The following is a 23,890-nucleotide window of genomic DNA, read 5'->3' as shown; positions in this document are numbered from 1 at the left end:
TAAGCAATCACTTTTCTACCTTGGAATTGTTTTGTTTTCTATGCGGTGGCATTTCAGCAAGATATTCCTCGAAAGGACTGTCACAGTGCAAACCTCCAGTGTGAATGACTATATCAGGGTTAACAATACCACTTAACTGTACAACTTCAAGAGAGGTGTCATCTTTTGTGTGAACTAGAGCAAAGTTCTACAGTACTATCTCTCTCTCTCTCACACACACACACTCACACACACACTCACACACACATATACATTAAGGACCTCATTTAGAGTCGGACGCAAAGTCCGTGTAAGAAGTGTAGAAGTGGGAGTGTGCCGCAGCTTGGTAGGGTATTATGAGTGGCAAGCAACCCCAGTTGCGTACCACTCTTAATACCTTATCGAGCTGCGAGCAGTTCCTGCAGCTAGCTAACCGCTTGCACCACCTAATTCCTGCCGCACAGCTTTAGCCCTGTTTTGACGTGTGTTGCGTCTGTGCCTCATTGCGACTAGGATATATTTACATGGCCACGCCTTCACAATTCCACGTTCCTCCCATTCTCTCGTAGTGAGTCGCAAGCTGTCGCAAGTGTTAATTGAGTGCAAGATGCAAGCGGATTTGGTGCTTTCTGCACATGCGTGGTAGTGTTTTTTAGTTGGATGCGGCTAAAACGGACTTTGTGTCCGCCTCTAAATGAGGTCCTTACTGTATATATATAAACAATAATAGATTTTACTATGTAATTATTTACTACAAGAAGATAAGCTAATATGAAGTACTGTGAAAAGTAAGAGCACCCTTACTGCTTCCATATGGATGAAGAAGGTAATTTTATCCAGGTTACTAATCTACTGCACTTCATTACAGTGCGGTCCAGAGTATTCAGGTATGTGTTAATACAAAGCCAGGGAGAAAATACATCTGCAATCAGCTCAGAGAAGCAATTGTTCCTGCTTATCAAACAGTAATAAATCCATTCCCACATAATTTGAAGTGAGAAAGATTATATACAAATGGAGAACATTGAAAGCAGTGTTAAATCTTAATCATTAGACCTCCACTTTTCCTAGGAGTGGGTGTCCCAGCAAATTCATCAGACTGTAGGATACTCTGAGGAATCACAGAGAGCCCAGGTCCAAAGAACCACAGGCTTCTATCAACATGATACCTGTTAAAGATCATGATTCTACCATCAGAAAAAGACTGAACACGTGTGGATTTCAAGTAAAGGCGACCAGGAGAAAACCCATTCTCCAGGAAAAAAACATTGCAGTACAGCTTAGGTTCACATCTGAATGGACCACAAGAATTGTAGAGAAAAATGTCCTTTGGACAAACTAATCCAAGTGGAGCTGTTCATGGTCTTCGTGCTCAACGTCATGTCCACGATCTGGACACCTCTCAATAATTGAGTCCACCAAGGGTTCCTCTTTCTACAAGAGAGATCTAGAGGAAAATGTGAGCTCTCTGTCTGATAACTGAAGCTTGGCTAAAACTGTATCAAGAGAATGTTCCTAAGCCCACCAACACATCTACAAATGAATGGATAAAAAATAAAAGAATGAAGGTTTTGGAATGACTAAGTCAAAGTCCAAACCTCAACCTGGTCATAAACGAATGCTCTCAAACATCAATGGATTGAAGCAATGCCATAGGGAGGGGTATGCCAATATTCCTCAAATACAATTTAAGAGGCTGATAAACTCATACACAAAACAATTACTCCAAGTTATTACTGCTAAAAGTGGTTCTACAAGCTTCTGAATTATGGGGTGTATGTTTTTACAAATGGCGTGTTATATTTTGTTGAATAAATAATGACAAGATAATAAGTATATGTGTTTTTTGTCACATGAGATTAGATTTATGACATTTTAGGGCTTGGTCAAGGACTATATTTGGAGAAAGTGATTAAGAGAGTCGAGAAGGGAAGTCGGAATAGGCAAATTGAGATACATTTTGTGAAGAGAATCAGAGTTGAATTTCTGATAAGAATGGGTCAGAATAACTTTATAAATAATTGCCTATAGTCTGTAAAATATGACTTTGAATGGTCCAGAGGCCATTTTTCAAAACTGGTGCTGGGTTAAACTGCTAAAAATATGTAGTAGAAAGTGACTTTTGACCGTAACCGAAAATCAGACGTGAAAGAATTCCACCACTTTTTTCAAATATATATCTGGCTGGCTCTCAGTCCAATCCGTGTTATTGATACGTTTGTGGTGGATCCACCTAAAGTTCTCCAGGGATCAATAACTTGACCATTACCGTCAGTCAAAAGACTGATTATCTCAGAAACTATGGGGGTCCTGGGCATGAGAATCCCATGGTTATGTCAGTTAGGGAGGAGGAGTGTTGGAATTCTTCATTAAATATTAAAAGATGCAATATATTTGGGGTTCATCATTTGTTAAAACTAGAAGTTCATAGATGCACATGAATGAGCACAAGAGATGTGATTAGGATGTTTGCTTTATAAAAATAAAAAAAAAAGCCCTGAAATAATTACTTTCTTTTTAGAAAATGAAGAACAGGGTCCTCCAGCACTCAAATCACATAAACATATGTTCAATATAGCACATCCCACTTCTTTACTCTATTCCTGAGGCTTGTACTAGTCCCGAGTTAGTAGAAACTATTAGCACTCAGTAAACTGATCATTGTTTCTTAGCATTGTGCCACAATACATAACAAAAGGAGTAGAAATGCCATGAGAGTTCACAAACTGAACATGCAGGTTCTACAACATTGATGTCTGAGGACTTTGCACCTGAAAGAAACTAAATGAGAAAGAAAAAAAATAAAAATAAGACATCAGCTTTGTGTGTCATATCCTAAAAAAGCAGCTTCTGTGGGCCTCCAAAACTTGTTTTTACAACACAAAGCTCACATTGTTAAACCAGGCATTCTGAGGCAGCAACACAGCATCGGTAAACCCAATCTGTGACTTTAAGTTCAGCAGCTAGAGTCAAGTTACAGCATGCTAGCGGAGAGCGGTCATGGCACTCTTTATACAGCCAGTTTATAGTATAGACCAAAATAGAACTCTAGCGCTGGTGAGCAAGAGTTACATGCCTACAAAATGGCTCTGCAAGGCCTCAGGCAGTGCTAAGACCAGACTCTGCAGTTGTTTTACAATAATAAAACACTCATCATCATCATTTATTTATATAGCACCACTAATTCCGCAGCGCTGTACAGAAAACTCACTCACATCAGTCCCTGCCCCATTGGAGCTTACAGTCTAAATTCCCTAACATACACACATACACAGACTAGGGTCAATTTATAGCAGCCAATTAACTTCCAGTATGTTTTTTTTGGAGTGTGGGAGAACATACAAACTCCACACACTCATCAAACAAAGAACAGAAAATCGATTTATAAGATATGTCCAAAGTCAATTTAATTCCACGAGTTTCAATTTAAATTGTACATGTCACCTGCTCACAGAGGAGGCCGCCATATTCATGAGAATGGAGCAAATTCACTAAGAACTGGCGACATCCCTGAGGCACAAAGGTTAAAATATCAGTTCAAGATTGGTGAATTCACTGCGTGAGTGAAAAAGTCCACTTTACCTATTTATCCTAAATATCATTACAAAGCGTGAAGACTAGTTTTCCTTGTTTGGTTTAGTTCCTGTAACTCTTGCATATGCAGGGAAAATGAAAAGTGTTTAAGAAAGAAAATATTTGCAGGAAAATACTTCACTAAGAATGGTGCATTTTCGGGAATTGAGTATCAAAGTAACAAAACAATAAGTATCAAGATAAGTATCAAATGAATGCAGTCCTAGAGCTGTTTCTGTGCTGCAGAATGAAATAATGGTACAATGTTTGTAAATTACTTTGTTAAAAAGCTATGGCTAATTGAGATACCATTTTCCAACATTTTCCAACATCCTACAATTTCAAAGGTGGTGCGGGGAAAGAAAGGGTTGTATGCATGTAGTCAATGTACTGTAAGGGCGTGCCAAGGTTGAGCCCACGTACATCCGTCCGATTCAAGCTTTGGGCATCTCTCAAGTACGTGATTTTTAGCCATATCATTTGCACCAGCTAGAGGGCAGGTGTAAGATCCTAGTGATAGTCACTTATGCATGCTAGAACATGTAATTCCATTTCATGAGCAACTGTAAAAATGCATCTTATGTACAGTAGACATTAAGAACATCATGATAAACGTCTTTCATGGGGAAATACTTTTTTAAAGTATTTTTATTAATGACAATACTATTAACAGATGTTTAAGACTTTCATTTTTTTAATCTGTGTGTTCTGATGGGACTTTATATTGTACATATGCATTGTGCGTATCCAGCAGTGTGTTGTGTCTGCATACGGCAAGCGCCAGATAGGCAGAGTGTCTTACACCCGTATTCGAATAGAAAAGTTTCTTCAGATGTGCGTAAACTTGAGTACAGGCGTAACTACGTGCAGTTTCCATCTAACAATTGTGTTCATTTTGCATTCCTTTATAAATCAGGCCCTCAATTTGTAAATAACATTGTGACTGGATTACTATTAAATAACTTTTGGTAAAAATGTATTTAAAGCAGATAGCGAAGGGCACTTATTTATGTAATTTCACGTGCACTTATTTTTTTGATATTGTGAGATAGTAAATCGTTATTTCTGAGACCAGGGGAAGAAATTTGTCTCTGTTTAACCTTGCTATAGGATATGCCTATTTCTGATGTATATATCTGATACAATGATCCTGTGTTTACCAAGCCTTTGGTGTATTGTGATGTGGGGAAGTAGCTTGTTTTGGGGTTTTTTTGTTGTTCTGTGGGAATGGGTATTCGGTGACTGTCTGAAGTATTCATGCCAGTCAGACCTTTTGACTTGCTAGTGGGTCTCCTACTTCTGAAATAAGATCCAGGAAATCACAGCAAGGGTTTTAAGAATTTCATAGCTAAGTATAAATATTAGTGGCTTTGCAATGCATGTAAATCTATGTTTGTGTAAATAGAGTATATCCTGATGCTAAAAATAGCATGTGTCTGAAAGGTATAAATGCACTGACTTGTACACTGAAATGTATCATTCTAATGTTCCATCTGACCTGACCACTGATACCTTAAATCAGTGGGACTGTCCTTGTCAGGACACTTGAGCAATAAACATCACTCTGCTTTAAAGACCTTCTTGACAACTTCTTCAATATTACTGACCTGCCGATTAGACCCTAAATCTAATCCGTTCTCCGGCTGATTCTGAGGTTTGGACCCAAGCTTTTCCAGTACCACTGCTCTGCCTGCTACCTGCAGCCCTGGTCAGTGTGATAGGCCCGGGAGGATCCATCCACAGCAACCCAGATCCATAGTAAGAGGTCCGCGGTTACCAGCCCAAGTGTACCAGCACAGGAGTACACTAGCAGTGACAGTTAACCAGAAGGAACGTGGTTCTGAGTGCCATAAAGGAGTTCAGTGGTGGCAGCATTATAAGCCCCTCCTACTGCGGCAAGAGGGCGCATTTGGGATAACGAAAGGGACGGGTGGCAAAGTAAGCCCAGCCGGTTCCCAGCAACAATAGACAGGGTGGCATAGGCAATCCATCCTGACACAAACATTTGTTCCTATTTTTCCCCATCATTTACAGAAAAGTACAGTACATCTAAAAAATAAACCTCTCATTTAAATAAGAGTAGTCACTCTTTAAATAAGGAACCTATATCACAGTGGCCTTTTCCTGTGAAACATTGGATAATTAGAGACATAGAATATGCTTCAGGTGGACCTTTTATCATCTACAGTACTTATTTAGGAACAGCTATACCAGGAAAACATTAAATATGCAAAAAAATAGCTTTACCCTGAAGCTGAGCAATGCAATTAATTGTCAACTGAGCAATTCCCTAATTTTTTATGTTTGCTCTCAAGCAGTCTGTCTGACTGTATATACTATGGAATTTTAGGAAAATATACACTTGGCAAACTTTTCACCTTTTTATCTAAAGAGGCCTGTCACCAGGAGACCTCTCGATTTTCACTAGGTAGAGACTTGTCTCTTTCTTACCACTGCTCGCCCAGAATGCACGTGACATTCTATAGGTAGATCTCAAGTTGTTAACAGCTGTGTTCGGACAGTTGTAGATTAAGAGACACTACATCTCAGGCTTAGAGCATTTAAAGAGCTGGTGCAGTGATGTAACAACAGGGGGACTGAGAGTGGACAGTTAGAGTACTGTCCAGTTAAGAAATTAGCATACTAGCTAGTTCATTAGCATGGTAGTCAGACTGTACACTCTCCTATGCAAATGGTGGGGGGGAAGAGAAACATTTTATGTGGCAAATGTTTTCATCTGCCTCCTTTTAAATATCCTGAGGTCTCTCTGATGACAGCTCGTCATTAACTCTACGCAGGCAGATTAAACACTGCATGCATTTTACCTTAGACACAAGCAAAGACACAGAGCTTATTCAATAGCTGTTGTGATCTTACTAGATCTCATTGTCAGTATGAGATAACGATTGTGGTTTATGCTGGGAACAGAGTTGGTTATCTGAATCATACTTCAGCTGAAGCCGAGCCTTAGACTTCACTGTGTGTTTCTGTAGGTAGCTCTCAATAACTTTATGTATTATGACAGTTATAGTTTAAGAGACGCTGCAATTTCAGAATCTATTCAGAGCTCATATGAGCCAGTTTAGATGACTAGTAGGAATAACAACCGCAAGTAATAAGTGACTGACATGCTCACACATGTACTGCTATTAAACCTCCCAGCAGATTGCATTCTGTTCCCTATGGGATACTGCGGTACCACCATGTACTCATTTTTGAAGAACCAAACATGACACATAAGTAAAGCTGAATTATTGCCCTCTGTAAAGAAAACTAAAGTACATTTTATGTATACCAAGCAAACATTTCCCTGTACCTGTAAATCTCCTGCCAAGTTATGATAACGGATGCCAGCATCATGCTGCCCTCTACAGCGCTGGAATGTTGCTTTTTTCTCAATGTTATATATAATCTCAGTTAATAAATACCAGTAACTCAATAATTATTAAAATGTAAGCATCGGACAAATAGGAAGAACAATGCAGGCTCTATGTCCTCTAGTCATGAGCTTCCAACTGTTTGAGCACTTTATGTACAAGTTTATCTTTGTCCTGTAACCCCTTCACTACCTAACCGTCCCTCCCTAGATAATGAACTATGTATATTTGACAGTTAGGTAACAAAGGTAAAAGGCTTTAACGCGATGCAGAATACATGTTAAGCATTATATAGCAATGCAAGTGGTCCTTTACAATGCCCGAAATGGACAAAGTGCAGTGCAAAACCTGCTTTCGTCCTACCATAGTTTGATTTGTGCAAATGCTCTTACGCTTCCTCCAAAGCCCTTGGTTTTGTACAGCAAGGTGGTGAAGTATGCAGAGGAGCAGAAGTATGCACAAGGAGAGAAAAGTGGGGCAGACTAAGGGAAATCCTTGCCCTTACATTTAATAAATGGGTTGGTTCTAAATTGGAGGGTGGACTTTGATGTAACATAAAGATTTTTAGTGGAAAAAAAGAGAAACTGTCCTGGGAGAACTGGGACGCACAGAAACTCTAATTATGCACTATGCAGAATTGCACAGCACATATTGCACTCTAGCAAAGGCCTAAATGGGACTGACATCCTGGCCACTCACTGTAAAGGACAGTATGGCGACTGGCATGGTGAGAGGAGAAGGGACAGCAAAAGAAGGGTTTAAATTTTCTGTCCCTGCTCCTGCTGTCAGTCACTGATTCTTGCAGTGGGTGGTTGGAACGTGGAACAAGGTGAGAACCTTGTCTCTATGGCCTCTATAATGGTGAATGATGCCTCCTGAGATGAGGATCTCACCAAAGTCTCATGGAAGGAATAGCTTTGCTCAGACACAAGTTGAATGTAATGTGACCCGGGTCATTTGAAAACTAATTTAAAAAACAAAAATGAAAATAAATATGTATTTTTATTTATAGCAACTTATTTGCTATACTTATTACAGTTGTGTGTCTTTAACAGCATAATAAAAATGAAATCCTTATTTTTTCTAAGGTTACCTTATATCAAGTGAGGGGTATATGGGAGGGGCAACGACAAACCTGGTGACCTTGGTTCTGGATTCAGAGCCTGAGAACCTAGGAATTCTGCTTCCAACTAAGGGTTCTTCATTAAAAATGGATAGAAATTCTCCAAATGTGTAAATTTATATTTATCCTGACTAATATATATCTATACAGTTATATTATATATATACAGTTATATTATATATATATATATATATATATATATATATATATATATATATATATATATATATATATTCTGTGGCTCCCATCTACCTGTAACTTACTATATAGGACTAATTATGCGTGTTACCAGAGATTTGAAGAACATCCTATAAAATACATGTACGTCTTTAAATAAAATGATAACAGGAATAGTAGTTACCAGAATAATTATGAAACAGTGTTACAGTTTGAGTGTTAGTTGTGGACATACTGTCATTTAACAGAGGTGGCATTTGAGTTTGAGAAGCAGAAACCCTGTTATTCTGCAATGAATCAGAACTTCTGACAGCTGACAAATGAGAATCCTCATGTTAGCTTCACAATTCTGACCTATTTAATATCTTATTTTGATGTCAAACTTTTTTGCTGATTAATAGTCTGTGCTAAGTGTTTCACTAGTTTCCTAGTTTAATGCACATTTACAAATTAAAACAATGTTATGCGACAAGCTGAATCCATCACTGTCCAAAATAATAATGGAGCAATGAGTCACTTGAACCTTTATTGAAATCACAACATTCCCCAGAGAGTTTGGAGGAAACAATCACAGACTCACTATGGAACATTAATATACTACAAGAACATCGGCACATTCATTGCATGGATATTATATCACTAATCCCAAAGATCTGTATTATTCATATGGAGGAGCTTTGAATACAACATTTTATATACAACTTTTCATCAGTGATTCTTGTGACACCCACGTCTTCTTGTAAACTAAACAAAAAAAAAAGAAAACAATTGTTTTAAAGCTACATTTTATGAGCTTGTTATTCATATATGTGGAAGAAATAATTTGGTATTCTATATAAATAAATGTTAAAATCTCAGCATCGTTTGGCTGGGAGCTATAGAAATGAAATCTCTCAAAGTGGGCGAGGCGGTTTTATATATACTGAGAGCAAAGAAAGGTGTATAAAATGAAAAACCAAAGTTGTAGAACTGAGGCAAGTTTAACCATATATTACTCTTTGTAGCTACATGGATTTGGCACAACTTGCCATATCATTGTATAAGCTAGCTAGTTGGCCACGGATCAGGATGGCAAAAATGCACTGATCCAGCTGTTCAGGCTACAAACTGAGCTACCAGATTACAGCATAGTTGCCAACTTTCTTTTGTTGCCCTCGGGGAAATCCCAGAGGGGAGGGGGGAGTGTGGTGGAAGGGTAGAAAGGGAAGGAGAATGGTGAATCGCGTCATTTAGGCTCCCGACAAGCAGGTTGCAAAAGAATTGCCTGCTCTCCCGGAAGTCCGAGAGACCTATCCGGAGTTCGGGAGTCTCCGGGACATTCCAGGAGAGTGGGTCAGAATGGATTTCAGACTATAATCTATATGCAGTTTTAAAATAAGTGTCTTTTTTTATGGAGGATCTGAACTTTAAAGATGTTTCAGATTGGACAATCTCTCTGCAACTAGTGAGCATTTACTTATACATATGACTAGGTCCCCAAAGGCATATCGTCTGAAGCATATGTGAAGCGTGTTGTAATTCAGATGCACTCCTAAGACTGCTATTTTTTTCCACATTCCTGGATGCGATGACATAAAAAAAACCTATGTCGTTTTTTGATTGCATGTAGCCTAAGAGAACTTCTAGGTTTTAAGCTCTCGTTCTACATCTGCACCCTTTCATCAGCCTTTTATGTCTCTATTTTGTGCTTTGTGTATGGTTTATCTTCCCCACTGTCCAGGGATGTGGAGTATTATGGCACCTTACAAACAAACGAAGATGATGATAATGAAGACTTTGTGCAAGACTCCAATCTAGGATGGAGCAATAGAAACAGTTTACATAGGAATTTAATGGCAACTACTGATGTAAAATTCTTAAATTAAGATTAGAATGGAGAACTGTCCCTATTTGTCTCTTCCGTCCCTTTGGAGAGGCAGCATCTGCTATATGGTAAGCAGCTTCATTGCATTCCACTGAGCTCCACTTCAAACACAAGACTGCAAACCGGAGAAGCTTCAGCAACTGTGCACTGCAGTTGTCTCTCGACCTCTAATGCGCGTTTTAGTGTAATTTTAGAAAGATCACCCTGGGGTGTTTCTCTCCTCCCTGTGATTTAGTTCTAGTGACATTGGGCCATGTGAAACAATTTTAAATTGTAAAAAAACAAAAAAAAAACAAAATGATCATGAACACCTTGAAAGATAACTGCGAGCCAGGACATAAGATGGTAAAATCCTTCGTAGAAGCTAAGGCTTCACCATACAGTGGCTTTTATGAAAGGAACTGCTAGATCATTTTATAAATATGACATTTCCATCTACCTCTCTAAAATGGTAACAGTGCATAAATTCCACTCCATGTGTCACTGAAAAAATAATAAAACGCTGGTTTAGTGTAGTTTATACCCCCTTCTGTTTTCCAGCATTTGTTTAAAATAAATAATACTTATAAATACTTTTAATCACATAGGGGGGAATTGCGCACAAAGCCCCGTTGGAGCCTTGTGTGACGTGCTCCTGTGCGCATTTCCTGGTATTACAGCACATAAAACATAGAGGATTTTTATTCACACCTCTATGGTCCCACAAAGACTCTTCACGCAAAGCTCTGATGGGATTTTAGCGGTAATTGAATCCGCTCCATAGGATTACATTGTGATGGGAGATGCTAAATATGTTGTTCTAGAAGGCAGCAAACTAAAACATGGAGGAAGGCAGCTGGCACCCCACACCCAGGCATGACGGTCCATGGCTCAATAACTTAATTGTGTAATATGCTAGACATGGCTATTGATACCACTCCTTGTAAAAATACCATTCTTGCCCACAGCAGTGATTGATCTACTAGTTGACAGGCTTGGACTTACATTTTATGCTCCCCTAGGCTGCTGCCCAGTACCATCCCTGCATCCCATTGTACAGTGCCCAAATGCCCTCAACAACACAATGTCCAATTAGTATAAGATAAATAAGTGTAAATCCGTTATTATTTTTAAGTTATATATTGGTCCAACACCAAGGACATCAAGAATGACTGCTTTATATCATCCAGTGGCATACTGGTTAATGTTAGGACCCTAGACCAGTGATGGGCAACATACACATTGATCCTATAACTCCGGGTGCAAGAATAGTCTATCAAAACAATACATTCTGAATTTACAATTTTCCATGGCAGAAACAGGACCATATACTGTATGTCTCATCTTTCATTCTTTAATGATCTCTAAAGTGTTGCAAACTTTTGTTAAGAACTTAGCAACATTTAAACTATGGAAATAATGTTCTATAAATAATTTCTGAATTAGTTCATTGCTACACTTGGTCTGCAGAATGCAAATGTGTGGGTTGAAAATCCTAATACTTCTTATCTCTCCACAAGTGATAAATAAATTAAGTTTGCTCACACTGTGTTGTCCCTGTATCACCTTTAATTATTACCACCCAGATGTAGTGGTTACACAAATACTGTTTATAACTTAAATTACTAGATGGCTACTAAAATTCTCTACAGAATTAAGTCATACTATTCAAAATACATTGTGCAGGTTCTTTTTTACCGCCTCAATGCCTGTTCTGTTACCACTATCAGAATGGTATTAACAGACCAAAAGGAATAAAAATGGTTATTCTTTGAATACGGTAATTCTTAATGCATGACTTTTAAAATATTTTTAATTAAAATTATTATTATTATTATTACTATTATTATTATATTTAACAAGCGGAATTGAAAGCCCAAATCACGCTGGCTCAAGCTTGTGCCCAATTGAAGAAACTGGCTCGGTGAAGCACTAAGGATACTCCTACCGTTCTAGGCTGGTATCGCCGTGACAACTAAGTATAGTCAGCTGCGCAGGCAATATTTTCTTTGTTAAACTCTGGTAATAAAATAAAAAATCAAGTCCACTCTCCTTCTCCGCACTGGCATAGAGTGGCCATGGAGGAAATAACCTACTACCTCCACGACAGAGGCCATACATTTAACCAAGTTTGGGCTCCACAGTTATTCAAAAGTTTCACCCCCCTCAGACCCTGTATTTCCCCCCTTTGACCCATGTGTGATGAAAAAACTCAGCTTTACCACCTCCCACTAGCTCTGTAACAACATCTTCCCTGTTTACCCAGCACTTATAGTTACACCCTATTAATCACAAATTTTTAAGCAGTTATGACACCGATCCCCTCTCCTTACTAGTCCTGTACCGCAGTCACCTCTCCCCATGCACATTTATCCCCTGCTCACTCCACTCCTAAAACTCCCTTTACCCTTAACGTAGGCTCATACTTTTTTGCTGCCTAATTCTCTGCTCTTCTGTATCTTATAGCGCTTCTGAGTTGACTATATTCTACTACAAATGTCTACTCACTGTTCCATTGCACTGTTACAAGTAAACGTTATAGACTTGACCAACCAAAAATGTGTCCCAAAACATTCCGTATTTTCAGCGGCCTACTGCAGAGTAACAGGATAAACAGTGACAATTACAGTAGTAGCAGTGCTCCTGGAGACCGGGTTGTATAATGAATGTTTTTGAATGAAGTCATTACAAACGATGTCTACAAACTATTTTCAAGTAATAATATAACAGCGACAAATCAGGGAATATTTATGTAAGTTTTGTAAAAAAAAACAATAAAAATGACCAGAGCAAATTGTTACTCTCATTGTAACTCAGATTGAGGCTTCAGAGATATCTAATACAACAAGTAAGCTCCAATGATGTCAGCTGGAACACTTGGATTTCACTGACTCCTATGAAATACTTGTCAGATTATTCATTAAGCTTTGTTGTTGCCGGACTGGGTACTATGGCATGGAAACTCTCTTTGAAGTCAATGTGATTTTCCATTCACTACATCTCTGACTGGCGCCTTGAGAGCTTAAAGAGACAGTAATCAAAGTAGCTCATATGTGAGAAGCATAGGCGACCTGTGGACGCATGAATTATACCTCACAGAGTTCTTTGTCAGCTATATTTGGTCCATCTGACGCAGCATTGCAAAACATGTCATGCAGCAGATTGCCTACCCTGATAAATGGTGAAACTAGAGGAATTGTACAGTGAACAAAATACAGATCAATGACTATCAGTGTCCAAGAGATAATTATTCTGTTATTCTTTACCAGCTAGCATTTTATTCCTCATGATATCATGGACACATGGGGACTCCTGCACAGGTATCTATGGACAGAATGCCAGATTAAAAGGCAGACATGGCTATGCCAAATGATGGGCATGAAAATATCTGTAGACAGAGCTGCTATTGGTGTTTAATTTTGAAAGTAAAGCTGGTTTGGTCACTAAAGCACCAGTGAAACAAACCACAACAATAATCCCTCATTCAAAATCACTGCATATCACCATGATGGCCATAATTATAGGTATTCCCGTCCAGCATGTGTTTATACAAGATGCTATTTATCCCCAGGTGTCTGCACGTTAGTATATTGTGAGCGCATGAGCCAAGTGTAGGCATGTTAGTATAATGCCTGTTCTATGTGATTGGGAAAAAGTCTAAAGTGATTGCCCCTATTGATCAATGGAAAAGCATCATAGTAAATAAAGTGGATCTTTTCCCATGAAGAATATGAAGCACTTGATATGGCCCAGTATTGCAGCTATTGATTCCATGTGAAAAGAATAGAGAACACCGGTGGGTAGGACATATTGTACTCCTTTGCGCAAGTGGCAAGGTAGAAAGGAATGTGTGAAAAGTCAGAGGTTACAAAGAGCCATCACAAATCTAGTGCACTGTGAAGTGTTTGCTGTTGTTAAGCACCAGAGAGCACAGTCTTAGCCCAGTTCTGAGCTGCATCGGCCTCCCCAGCAGTTCCCTTTCTCAGCTGTTTCATGTAAACATTGACAGACAGTAAAATGGAAACCAGAGATCACCTTTACATATAGTATACAGAAATGCAGTGTGGTTGGTGGTTCAACAGGCCGAATAAACACTGCAGGACTTACGGTTCTATGTCGGTATTATTTATTTATATAATGCCAACTATGTTGATTTCATCAATGAGTAGGAAACATGCCTTAAGCTGGGTACACACCACAAAATTTTCCACCAACTTTTTATGCCGAGTCATTTTACATGCGACCGATGGTCCAATCGCTCGGTCCATGGACTGCATACACACTAGCCTTGTTTAGGACGATAAAGGGAAGAGCAGGCGTCCTTTTAGCGACTTTTTACAGCCATGTTGTCGTGAGCAATGACTGTAATTTCGTACTCACTGTTGTGGATTGGTTGGAAGTTTATACACACTACACAACGGAAACGAGATTGGACCGAAAATATTAAACGGTATGACCAACCAAATGATGCGATAATCGTCCATTTGGGCAGACTTTCGACCATCGTGTCACTGTACACTGACCCGACTTTTGAACGAGCGGTCGTATGTCGGCTGGTTGAGCCGATTATTGGACGAAAACCGTGTAGTGTGTACCCAGCTTTACAATGCAAAACAAGGTTAAGTGGTCTGTAGTTCCTCAGTTGTTGTGGAAGATCTACAACTCCTAGTTGCTGACAAGAAAGATTGTATAGAGATACACTGTACAACAGCAGCAGACAATCCATAGGTGTAATCAAATCCGATAACTTTACTTCATCACCAAAGAGAGAGATCATATTGTTAGGTCCAGAGTTTGACACCACAGATTAGAGGACGTGGACATTCATAATACTAAAAACCAAAAGTTTGCTGGATCTGGTGTCTAACACTACAGATTAGAGGACATGGACATTCATAATACTTAAAGCAAGAGATCACTTTGCTGGATCTGGGGTCTGCCACCACAGATTAGAGGACGTGGACATTCATAGTACTAAAAACCTAGCAATCACTGTGCTGGATCTGGTGTCTGCCACTACAGATTAGAGGACATGGACATTCATAATACTCAAAAGCAAGAGGTCACATTGCTGGATCTTGTGTCTAACACTACAGATTAGAGGACGTGGACATTCATAATACTCAAAAGCAAGAGGTCACATTGCTGGATCTGGTGCATGGCACCACAGAATAGAGTATTTAGACATTCATTAACATGTATAATTCTCAATGCATTTCAGATGGCAATGATGTTTTAGTCATACTTGCCAACTCTCCCTGAATGTCAGGGAGAATCCCTGAAATAGGGATGATCTAATTCACTCCCTGAAGAGTCTGGCATTCTCCCTGATGCTGAGCCAGTACAAGACGTGGTTGGCTTCGCCATCTGTGGCATGATGACAGTTCAGAAATTGTGTCCTATGTCCATGTATTAATGTCTATGGAGGTAGCCATTTTCATGGAGACCAAGATTTAATCAAAGACTGACAGGTAAGACAACATGACTTCAGTAATGGAGACAGAAATGTAAAAGACATTTCAGTCTCTAGAGATGCATTTGCTGCTTTTCTTTAACCCATAGTTGCCTACTCTCCCGGAATGTCTGAAAGACTCACGCATTTCTGAATGCAAATATCGCGTCAACTTAGCCCTGCTCCCTGCTGTAATTAGTCAAAATTGTGACAACCGTTTAGCGGGCGGGGCCAAAATGATGCTATTTATCAAACCCCTTCCCCGCACGCCCACCTGCCCCGGGATCTCCCTGAAGCCAATGAGGAAAAATTGGCAAGAATGGTTTTAGTGTACACAGTTAGGCATATGTCTAAAGTTGGATCCACAAAACTTGCTGATATCATTCCCTTTTCCAGTTATCTGTTGGTGGAAGTTACATCAAGTCCTCAGAACAGGTGTTGGATTATATTATTACAGTAAGGATCAAATAAAGGGGCTTATTTAACAAGCTCTTAATCCCCTGAAAACTACATATTTTACGTGATTTACCAAGATCTGCAAATCAAGGATGTTCAGAAATTCTGCCCTATGGCTGACACCATCTGAATATGGTGTTAGCCATTGAAGACTATGGAGAGAATATTACCTGCTCTCCCCTCCGTTGACTACGCAAAGGTGGCCACTTTGTGATAGTAACCATAGAAGAGATAGGAGACAGGTGTTTGCCGGGACAGCTGTTTATCATGACTCCTTTTCAGGCAGAACACTTTTAATAAATGGTAATGATCTTTTTTATTCCTTATCATTGCACTAAGGAATGAAAATGATTGTACCACAAAAAACAGTTATTGTTAAATATGTCCAAAACATTTATACCACTCACCTCTTATACTCAGCACTGTAATACATGGTGAACTATGAATACTATATTTTCATTCTGCATAAAATTCAAACATTGTGTCAACCAATGGAGGCTATACAATGTGCCCAGAGAACCTGATGGCCACCAATGAGACACATATCAGGCCATTTAATGTAATTATCAACAAAATATATATGTTATACTTTACATTACCTGCAAAATCATCATCTCTCATGGTTTATTTATAAAGCTGCACAATATTCCACTATACTAAACAAAAATCTATTTATTGATAGGGAGAACATATAATTGATTTATATATTTATATTTGTACTTATTAGGTCTAGTGAACAAGGATACACTGCACTTACTTGGTACTAGACACAGGACATACAGTGGTTAGGGTTTGTATTATTTTGCCAAAGCTGTAGCCAGCAAAATGTTTCAGCCAGAAGATCCTGTATAATATTGGAAGCCCAATCACAGCAATGTCTGATTTTTGTTTCCCACATGTCACAGTGATAAAAAAAAATCAGATACTATTGCAGTTCTAAAATACATATTACCGGGGTAGCTGAGCAATACACATCTGCTGCGGCAAAACTGTCTCGGAGTTGTAAGAGTAAACTTACTATTTACCAGGCGACCCATGAGCGGCGATAATAGAATAGGTATCTGCAATATTTGTTAAATAGACTTCCCCATGCAAGCACAGACAGTAACCCTTTTCATATATTGAGTAATGCAACAATGGTGTAAACACCTATTTTTGCCAGCAAAGAGTACTTGGCTCATTGATAATTATGAACCAGAGAGATAGTACACAAATGTATATTTCCAGATCTGGCAAATTATAACTTTGTGTACTGTTGACAAACAACATATATGGTGGCAAACAACTATATATGCTTATTCTCTACTGTTTTCTATGAGGTGCATTCTATGGAAAGAAAAGAGTTAAAGACGACTGTTATGAAAACTCCATTGCAGTACTTACTGTACTGTTTAGTGCAGCTCTGCAACTATAATGTACATAATCAATAGAAGCATAACAATGCACAATCGGATTTATAAAGATTACTAGCAACATGCTGTGTATTGAATTGCAGTTCAATATAGCAGCAAAGGAGTTAAAACACCAAGACACCCCCAGTTTAAAGCAGTGGATTGCATAATCCCTGTGACAGCAAAGGAAATAGCAACATTCCTGTGCTGGAGGCTCTGGGTGTAAAGGGGTTAATACAATCAGTTCTCGGAATCTCTGGTCTCCGTGGATTTAATTGGATACTTATATAAAACAGTTGTATATATAAATACTAGTTGCATCTTATGATGCGTGAACTTTATACAGATAAAATCCCAGCTTCGAAAGCCCACTTACTTTAGGAAATATCTCTGGCCCGTGTGGGTGTATGCCATCTCCCAGCCGGGTGGCAGAGGCAGTTCATCTGTCACATCGTAGGACTGTTGCCGGAGGTGAGCGTGTTGCTGAGTTGGGCTTGGAACGGTACCGGTACCAGCACCCAGTTGCAAGGAAGCAGGAGACGAATGGGATCGGACATGCTGTATTCCCAGCCTGGGAGGGTGACTTCCAGAGTCAGTGCTAGATTGCCTCGAGTGGGATCCCGAATCTGGCTCTTGAAAAAATGACTCTGGTAGTATTTTCTTCCTCCAGGAATTTGGTTTCGGGTTCATCACAGAGTTAAACAGATTCTCTAAGTCCGAGTCCAAATCCTGGGTGACATGGATCACTTGCTGTCCTGGTGGTGGCAGACCTGGATTCTGGTTCATCCTCGCAGAACCAATAACAACAGTGCAGAACTTTGCAGATTTCCCAAACTTCTACTAGTTCAGCACACACAACTGACACACCAATTAGAAAGGGGTGGCCTAGATTTCGTAACTATGTAAATAATAAAGTAATAGATCTTTACTTACAGAAACAATAATTCTAATAGAACTATCAGAACGTCGAGAGACTGAAAGTTCCAATAAAGTGTAGAAGCATTGTGACGTCACGAGCTGACAAGGTCCTCTGCTCTCTCTGACCTGAATCAGCCTCCGGGAGAGCCACTAAATTAATAGACGTCCAATCCAAGCTGTGGTGTGTGGGACGGCTCAGCTCACAGATCCTTAGTTTCTTTCTGACTTCACAATCTGGATGTCCCTAACAAAGTAAGAAAATGTCAACTCACAGGACGGGGAGAGGCGTCTCTGGGCAGAAACTTTTTTTCCTTGATATGAATAATGCATGAGGTGCTATCCTTTGCCCTGCCCTTCTGAACCTCCTCCTCCAGACCGGGATTTTACCTTACAGGGCAAGAGCCTCAGGCTCTCACTCCCACGTACAGTTCGGGTTACAAGTGTGGGTGAAAACGTGCAGGAGTCTGCCTGGAGATCACTTTTTGAACAGTTTTACCAGCACGCTAAGCACAGACATTCCCCTCTCACTACAATTCTTTTACATGGAACTAAAAAAAAAGCAAAGTCACGCGATTGCGTTTTTACAACAAATTTGCAGTGTTTCTTTAGTTACATCTAAAAAAAAACAACTTTACATGCAAGCTCTCAAAACAAGGAGATAATGTATCTGCTTCTTTTACTTCATCAATATACTATTTGATTTTATTTTTCTGTTTCATAAACCATTAACTATCCATTCATTCTGACAAAGTAATTTCATTTAGGGGCTTATTTATTAATATTTTTTTCCTGTAAATTCCCAGAAAACTGCAGTTTTTGGGGAATAGCCACAAATCTAAGTACCCTGCAAATTTATTATTGGTGCATCACAGCAAATATAGATATCTGCTGCTTTGATTTTTTTTCCCGTAATACATAATAGTCCCCATAGATGTCTATGGGGACTACTATGTACCGCAACTGAACAACTTTCGAAAATGTATTTACACATGTGGTAATATACGCCAACTCAGGCTGCTATACATTATCGTTTTTGATAATTTTCAGCACTGTTCACCAGAGCTTTACAGCACATGTACAGCCCTGTCACATGACCCAGGTCCTTCGGTCGGTGCTGTTTGGATGGCTATGCGCATGTCCGAGTCATCAATCAGCGCATGCGCACAGGAATTGACCTAATATTGCATAAGGAAGACGGAGTGGTAAATCAGGGTTTTTTTGTTTTTTACAGGAACAGCAGTTTATCGGAACTGCTGCTCCTGTGTAGGTTTTTTGATAAATATAAAAAATAGTTCAATCCTTATCAAAGCGATAAGGATTGAAAACTATTTTTCCATTTTTTTGCAGTGTGTCTTAAATATGTCCCTTAGAGTGCTGGGAGGAACTGCTTTTGTAACAAAAAAACAATATCAGAAATATATTACTTACTAGCTGGAGGGATAGGGATATTACAGGGTTAACACAAAATAAACATAAATAAAGTGCAAAGATCATTACATAAATATGTGCAATGATTAAATAATACTTGGCTACTCTCCTGAAATTTCCAGGAGGCTCCCAAATTTCAGGGAGTCCTCCCGGATCTTTATGGGGTGGAGCTTAATGACGCAACCGCGCCGTTAAGCCCTGCCCTCTGCTAAGAAATTGCGTTAATTTCGGCATTTCATAATGGGGCAGGGACAAAATGATATGATTCGTCGAGCCCCGCCCCCTCAGTCCACCTTCCCCCTCATCAGGGATTACCTGGAGGCCAAAGTTGGCAAGTATGGATTAAGGACCTCATTAAGAGTCGGACGCAACGTCCGTGTAAGGAGTGTAGGAGTGGGAGTGTGCCGCAGCTTGGTAGGGTATTACGAGTTGCAAGCAAACCTCAGTTGTGTCCCACTCCTAATACCCTATCGAGCTGCGAGCAGTTCCTGCAGCTAGCTAACGCTTGCGCCACCTAATTCCTGCCGCACAGCTTTAGCCCTGTTTTGACGTGTGTTGCGTCTGCGCCTCACTGCGACTAGGATGTATTTACATGGCCACGCCTTCACAATTCCACGTTCCTCCCATTCTCTCGTAGTGAGTCGCAAGATGTCACAAGTGTTAATTGCATCCAAGATGCAGGCGGATTTGGAGCTTTCTGCACATGCGTGGTAGTGTTTTTTTGGTTAGATGCGCCTAAATCTGACTTTGCGTCCGACTCTAAATGAGGTCCTAAATGTTTAGCAGACCAAGAGACTGCGTTTTTTGTAAATGAAGGTGGTCATGCAGCGTTGAACGCAAAAGAAAGCGTATTTTGCAATTTTAAAAAATGTACACAACTTTGGCATACATTCGTCCTGATTCAGAGTCAGAGATCCATCCTACTCTGCATAGTACACATGTTGCGTATGTTATTCCTAAAATACTCATAAAGCGTATCTTAGGTAACAGCCGTAGCATGTGCTTTTAATGTATCCTACATAATGGGCCATAAGGCCGTTAAATAAATAAAAAATTTAAGGGCCCCCTCCAGAAGGCATATACAGTCCTATTACTGACAGCCTAGGCTGGTACTGGCAAAATGGGGGGGGGGGGGGGGTGGTGAAAGGCATACACCCCCATCCTGGTGAGCAGTGGCTGGACTACGTGGGGTAATAGGTTTAATGAAAGTAAGTAAAATAAAAAATTTCTGTGGAGCACTACAGTTCCCAGCATGCCCAGGCTGTCATTAAGTGATAGGGCATGCTAGCTCAGAGCTAAGAGTTAAGGGCACATGAAATCCGACAATTATAAACAGACTGGAAGAGATGCTAGAACTTCAGCAGTGACGGGTCTCCGTATGTGCATGTTTCGTTTCATTTGATCTGCATGTGGATTATAGGTTTAACAAGAACATCCCCCTTGGATCTATGGGTTTAGAGTGAAGATGCCAGGATGGATCTAGGTGACTAATAAAGAAAGGTAAAGGGGGTTGTGTCCAGGTGTGTTTATTTAAAATAAATTATTTATTCTCTTGTGTGTTTTTATTTACATTTTTCTCTGGTGCACTACAAGTCGCAGTGGGGCCGGAATGAGCTCTTAGTACCTTAGCGAACATTCTTGAAAGCATAAGATACGCTTTTTGCATTGAACGCTACATGACCCCCTTCATTTATAAGAACTGCAGTCTCTTGGACATATCCATGTAATGATTTTTGTATTTGATTTCTGTGTTTATGTTTTGGTAACCTTGGAATATCTGCATGCCAGCTAATACTAAGTAACAGTGATATATTTCTGATTTGGTTATTTGTTACAAAAGTATATTCTCCCAGCACTCTAATTGAAATGACTTTGCTGCATTTGTCAGACAGATAAGTCCTATTCCGGCATCCTGAATGGATGATTAATATAAATAAAACCTCATTCAAGCACCCGGAATAGATGGTTAAGGTACTCAGACCTCCATTCTGGGTGCTGGAATGGATGGTTAAGGTACTCTGAGCCCCATTCCGGCACCCAAAATGGATTGTTAAGGTACTCGCAGACTCACTCCAGCAGTCGGAATGGATACTTAATGTACTCAGACCTCCATTCAGGTACCCAGAAAGGATGTCTAAGGTACTCTCAGCCTCAATGGATGAATAATGTACACAAAGCCCCAATCCGGCAGCTGGAATGGAAGTTTAATATACTCAGACCTCGATTCCGGCAGCCGTAATAGATGGTTAAGTTGCTCGGAGCCCCATTCTGGCAGCCTGAATGGATGGTTTAGGTACTCTGAACCCCATTCCGGCTGCCGAAATGGACTCTTACCTCTTTGTTTGTTTTACACAGTATTGTTTATTACTGTGTTCATCCCCAATTGTAAAGTTCCACGGAATTTGCTGGCGCTATATAAATAAATGATGGTGTACAGATATAAAGATATACAAACACATGCACACAAATATATATATATATATATATATATATATATATATATATATATATATATATGTGGAATAGTTGTGCCACACTTAGGAGATATATATTATCTATGTTATAAACACTAAACACATTACAGTAAACATATCTGTGTAGCAGAACAGAATGCACCATACAGGGAGAGAAAATGAGTAAGCTTCACTGAAGACACCAAGCAGCAGAGGGCGCTGACTCATTCCGGCGTTCCAGCATTACAGCAATTCCGGTTTTCACCAATACCTAATTATACTGTACATAATCAATACAGGAATAACAATGCACAACTGGATTTATAAAGATTGTTAGCAACATTCTGTGTATTGAATTGCAGTTCTATATAGCTGCAAAGGAGCTAAAATAACACGACCCAGACACCCCCAGTGTAAAGCAGTGGATTGCATAATCCTTTCACAGCGAAGGAAATAGCAACATTCCTGTGCTGGGGCTCTGGGTGTAAAGGGGTTAATACAATCAGTTCTCGGAATCTCTGGTCTCCGTGGATTTAATTGGACACTTATATAAAACAGTATAAAACACTAGTATTTATATATATATATATATATATATATATATATATATATATATAAATACTAGTGGCATCTTATAATGCGTGAACTTTATACAGAGAAAATCCCAGCTTCGAAAGCCCACTTACTTTAAGAAATATCTCTGGCCCGTGGGGGTGTATGCCATCTCCCAGCCGGGTGGCAGAGGCAGTTCATCTGTCACATCGTAGGACTGTTGCCGGAGGTGAGCGTGTTGCTGAGTTGGGCTTGGAACGGTACCGGTACCAGCACCCAGTTGCAAGGAAGCAGGAGACGAATGGGATCGGACATGCTGTATTCCCAGCCTGGGAGGGTGACTTCCAGAGTCAGTGCTAGATTGCCTCGAGTGGGATCCCGAATCTGGCTCTTGAAAAAATGACTCTGGTAGTATTTTCTTCCTCCAGGAATTTGGTTTCGGGTTCATCACAGAGTTAAACAGATTCTCTAAGTCCGAGTCCAAATCCTGGGTGACATGGATCACTTGCTGTCCTGGTGGTGGCAGACCTGGATTCTGGTTCATCCTCGCAGAACCAATAACAACAGTGCAGAACTTTGCAGATTTCCCAAACTTCTACTAGTTCAGCACACACAACTGACACACCAATTAGAAAGGGGTGGCCTAGATTTCGTAACTATGTAAATAATAAAGTAATAGATCTTTACTTACAGAGACAATAATTCTAATAGAACTATCAGAACGTCGAGAGACTGAAAGTTCCAATAAAGTGTAGAAGCATTGTGACGTCACGAGCTGACAAGGTCCTCTGCTCTCTCTGACCTGAATCAGCCTCCGGGAGAGCCACTAAATTAATAGACGTCCAATCCAAGCTGTGGTGTGTGGGACGGCTCAGCTCACAGATCCTTAGTTTCTTTCTGACTTCACAATCTGGATGTCCCTAACAAAGTAAGAAAATGTCAACTCACAGGACGGGGAGAGACGTCTCTGGGCAGAAACTTTTTTCCTTGATATGAATAATGCATGAGGTGCTATCCTTTGCCCTGCCCTTCTGAACCTCCTCCTCCAGACCAGGACTCTACCTAACAGGACAAGAGCCTCAGGCTCTCACTCCCACGTACAGTTCGGGTTACAAGTGTGGATGAAAACGTGAAGGAGTCTGCCTGGAGAGATCACTTTTTGAACAGT

General features: G+C 39.9%; 1 protein-coding gene across 2 annotated transcripts in view; it reads right to left on the bottom strand.

The window, feature by feature from the left end:
* Positions 1-23,679, bottom strand: part of WWTR1 (WW domain containing transcription regulator 1) — an 84,021-nt gene extending 60,342 nt beyond the window's left edge. The window contains exon 1 of one of the 2 annotated variants that reach the window (XM_075201889.1): positions 22,857-23,679. In XM_075201889.1, coding sequence (XP_075057990.1) covers positions 22,857-23,266 — 410 coding nt within the window. In that variant the 5' untranslated portion in view covers positions 23,267-23,679. Of the gene's footprint in view, positions 1-17,747; positions 18,599-22,856 lie in introns of those variants that run through there. The other variant, XM_075201888.1, reaches the window with a different exon arrangement.
* Positions 23,680-23,890: the final 211 nt, after the last annotated feature.

This window comes from Mixophyes fleayi, chromosome 3, assembly GCF_038048845.1.
Source record: "Mixophyes fleayi isolate aMixFle1 chromosome 3, aMixFle1.hap1, whole genome shotgun sequence".
Taxonomy (NCBI): domain Eukaryota; kingdom Metazoa; phylum Chordata; class Amphibia; order Anura; family Limnodynastidae; genus Mixophyes; species Mixophyes fleayi.
This window is presented reverse-complemented; position numbering and strand designations above follow the sequence as displayed.